Raw genomic sequence first — 3288 nt, 5'->3', positions numbered from 1 at the left:
TTTCTTCGAACGTCGAAGTACACCTGGAATCTATTTCATTCAAAGTGGTTTAATCTGCAATCAATGTGGCCATCTGTAAATTGTAATGCGATCAAACATTTATTGATAATGGTTTGCTATTGACGGGCGCGCCAAACTCACGCGACACAAACCCGTACACACTTTCGTTCGCCTTCTCGTGGACAATTATTCTCGACATCAGGTCCATGCATGACATCGTCACATACTGCTTCGATGCAGTCTGAAGAGAAATCGTTCTTGCCGACGTCGCTGTCGTCCCCATCCACATCAGTGTCCGACGTGAGCTCGACTGCGGTGGTTCATTCATATCCGTTGTACGTAGAGAGAGATTCCCGGACACGGTTTCCTGTCGAAACCAGGGCCCACTACGACCCCAAGACGCAAGAGTTTATTTTGAACTCGCCAACACTCACCAGTCGCAAGTGGTGGCCCGGCGGGCTCGGCAAGACCGCCAACCACTGCGTGCTCCATGCGCGGCTGTTCCTGGACGGCAACGACCGCGGCATCCAGGCGTTTTTGGTGCCACTTCGAGACACCGCGACGCACAGGAGGTTTCCTGGGATCACGTTGGGGGAAATCGGTCCCAAGATTGGGTTCCAGTCGGTCGACAACGGGTACGTCGATCCATTGTGTCGCCGGTCGATCGAGGTTGGTCTCTCGGTGTGCTGCCAACGCGTGCTAATGGATGGTGTTTCCAACAGCTTTTGCGTGCTGGACCACGTGCGCATTCCGAGTCGAAACATGCTCATGGGCTTTGCCGAAGTGGCCCCGGACGGGTCGTTTTCCAAACCTCCGATGGATAAGTTGGTGTACTTCACCTTGGTCAATCCGTGTTCTGGTGGCGGTGGTGTGCGCACGGTACGAAGCTTTCCTGGCATCGTGTCGACTGCGAAGGTGCATTGCTGTCGTCGTGGGAGGTTGGACCACCACGACGACCATCTCATCGTCGTACAAGATTGACGGTGCTGCATACCGCATGGCGCGTGTGTCGTGCCTGACTCTATGGCCGTCTGCAGCTCTGTTTGAGATCTGCATGTATTAAGTTCCATGGCGAGCGCCGTGACAATCGCAACGCGATTCAGCGCGGCCCGTGTCCAAGTATCGGTTGCGCGTGGTCAACCCGAGGTACCCGCTTCCATCACTTTCGCTTGGCTTTCTTTCTTGTGTTGGAGTGCATTAGAACCAAGTGCTGAATTACGAAAACCAACAGTTGACGCTGTTTCCACGGACACGCCTTGCTACGACTTGGCAGCTCGACTCGTTCACGACGTCCAATTGGATGCGACTGTTCAGGACTCCCTGGTTGACGTGTTCTTGAGTAGGTCATCTAATATCGTTCGATAAAAACGTATTGACAAAGTTTATTCTCTATAGTGCATATTCTGGCTGCGTAGACAGACACCAGACAGTGCAAAGACATCTTTGTCGTCAAGACGGCGGTCAAGCAAGACAATGATTCAACAGCTGCACGTTCCAAGAGGTCCATTCGCGCCTCCGTCAACGTAGCGTGTGCGCCAGCGGTAAGCATTTCCGAACGTCTTGAGGCGAGAAAGTTCTTGATTTTAGCCTTCAGCACGCTGAAGCAACCCTCAATAGGATTGCACATCGGCAAGTGCGGTCCAAGGCGTAGCAAGACGGAGTCATCGTGCCCAGGCATGCGGGTCTCAGTTTGGCTGTGGGCGGGTGCGATGACCACGACCTTGCCGCAGAATTCGGCTTGGAACGATGGCAGCGACTTGACGGCATGGTAGATGGCTTCTGCAAATTCTGCGTTTTCTTCCATCCGAATGCTTCCCCGTTGCATGCGGTGTAGGATGAGGCCGTCGGTTGTCGATGCAGCGCACTTGAACTGAAGATTCGCTCCCTTTGACAGTTGAAGCACGGCGACGACACGTTGGCCCACCTTGGCGCGACCTTGTGTTCGCCTGCTGTACAGATTGTAGTTCGTTTCATCGTAATACACGATATAGTCACCACGCGCCATATGCATGAGCAACGTGTCAGCGAACGCTTTTCTCTTGGTTTTATTGATGTCGTTGTTGCACGTCGAGGGTTCGACACGGACTTGCTTTACTATGTACAGCTTCCCATAGAGAGTTCGACTGATCGTTGAGGTTGAGATGTTGATACCAAGTTCTACATATAGGCTGTCTTGATATAGCTTAGAGTATACTGAAAGCATTCGTCGATGTACTCTTCCAGAGGTAGGGAGATCTCTGGGGTCATCTTGGTCCGTGACGGACGCGCTCCATTCCGGCTGAGTCGACTGGCACGGTTGTTGTGAATCACACGTCGAGCTGTCGTCAAAGGGACTCCATTGTGAGCGGCCACTGCTTTCCAATCTTTTCGGTCATGGAATGCTGACAAGACACGAGTTTTCTCGGCTTCTGTTGGCATCTTTTGATTGTGCGTGGGTAATTTGTCGCGTGAGTGTGCCGCGTCCGCCAAAAGCAAACCTTTATCAGTACATGTTTTGATCGCATTACAATTTACAGGTGGCCACATTGATTGCAGATTAAACCACTTTGCATGAAATAGACTCCAGGTATACTTCGACGTTCGAAGAAATTAAAACTTCGAAACCAAATTGCTTGCTGGTTTGGCCACATTGAGAACTGTGAACGGGCAATGGTGTAGTATTATCCCTTTTAAGATAGGTTTAGATATTTTTGCACTTACACATACAGTGATAATTTAATTAAACTTATTGAATTTATTTTAATTTTTTGTACTATTTTTTGACATTGCAAACTCTCTTTTACGACGCAGGGCAAGTTCAGATCAGAGGAATTGTCAGGACTTCTCCGCGCACTGTACTTATAACTTGGTCGCAACAACTTGGTCGCGAGCCGCATGACGTCGAAATTCCAAAGTTTTGACCAATAATAAAGAAGTCCTGATCAGCTGAATAGTTCAATGTAATATAATTTCCAGCAAAACCCAACGTCAAAATAATATAGCCTTGTACAAATTTCAAGATATTTCTCTAGTACCACGGGAAGGATTTCCGTATTTCCGTCGTTCCCTGTACGTGCTTTGTCGAGGCCAAAAGTGTCCCTTGCTGGCCATAATCATGGGAATTTGCTCGAGTGTTCAGAATTAAATGGTGTGTTTACATTATACTACTCTGGTCCATAATAGTTGTTAGCAAGTTTTTCACTGGATTAAAGTATGAGTAGCCATCAGGAAATATCTTAAAATTTGTATGTCACTTCAGAAACGAATATGAAAGGGAAAAAATTTAATGTATTTTTATTCTTCTTCCCC

At 48.7% G+C, this 3288-nt stretch overlaps 2 protein-coding genes across 2 annotated transcripts; one reads left to right on the top strand and one right to left on the bottom strand.

The window, feature by feature from the left end:
- Window positions 1–234: 234 nt before the first annotated feature.
- On the top strand, window positions 235–1063 carry H310_10344 (hypothetical protein; the record flags this gene model as incomplete). The annotated part of the gene is made up of 3 exons (XM_008876709.1): window positions 235–635; window positions 723–879; window positions 977–1063. The coding sequence occupies 3 exons, from the start codon at window positions 235–237 to the stop codon at window positions 1061–1063; spliced, it is 645 nt and encodes a 214-aa protein (XP_008874931.1).
- A 247-nt stretch (window positions 1064–1310) lies between these two features.
- On the bottom strand, window positions 1311–2876 carry H310_10343 (hypothetical protein; the record flags this gene model as incomplete). The annotated part of the gene is made up of 3 exons (XM_008876708.1): window positions 1311–1348; window positions 1429–2094; window positions 2834–2876. The coding sequence occupies 3 exons, from the start codon at window positions 2874–2876 to the stop codon at window positions 1311–1313; spliced, it is 747 nt and encodes a 248-aa protein (XP_008874930.1).
- Between the last annotated feature and the right edge of the window lie 412 nt (window positions 2877–3288).

The sequence above is a fragment of the Aphanomyces invadans genome (assembly GCF_000520115.1).
Source record: "Aphanomyces invadans strain NJM9701 unplaced genomic scaffold supercont1.25, whole genome shotgun sequence".
In the NCBI taxonomy this organism is placed as follows: domain Eukaryota; phylum Oomycota; class Saprolegniomycetes; order Saprolegniales; family Verrucalvaceae; genus Aphanomyces; species Aphanomyces invadans.
Note: the sequence above shows the minus strand (reverse complement) of the source record. Positions and strands in the feature narration are given on the sequence as shown.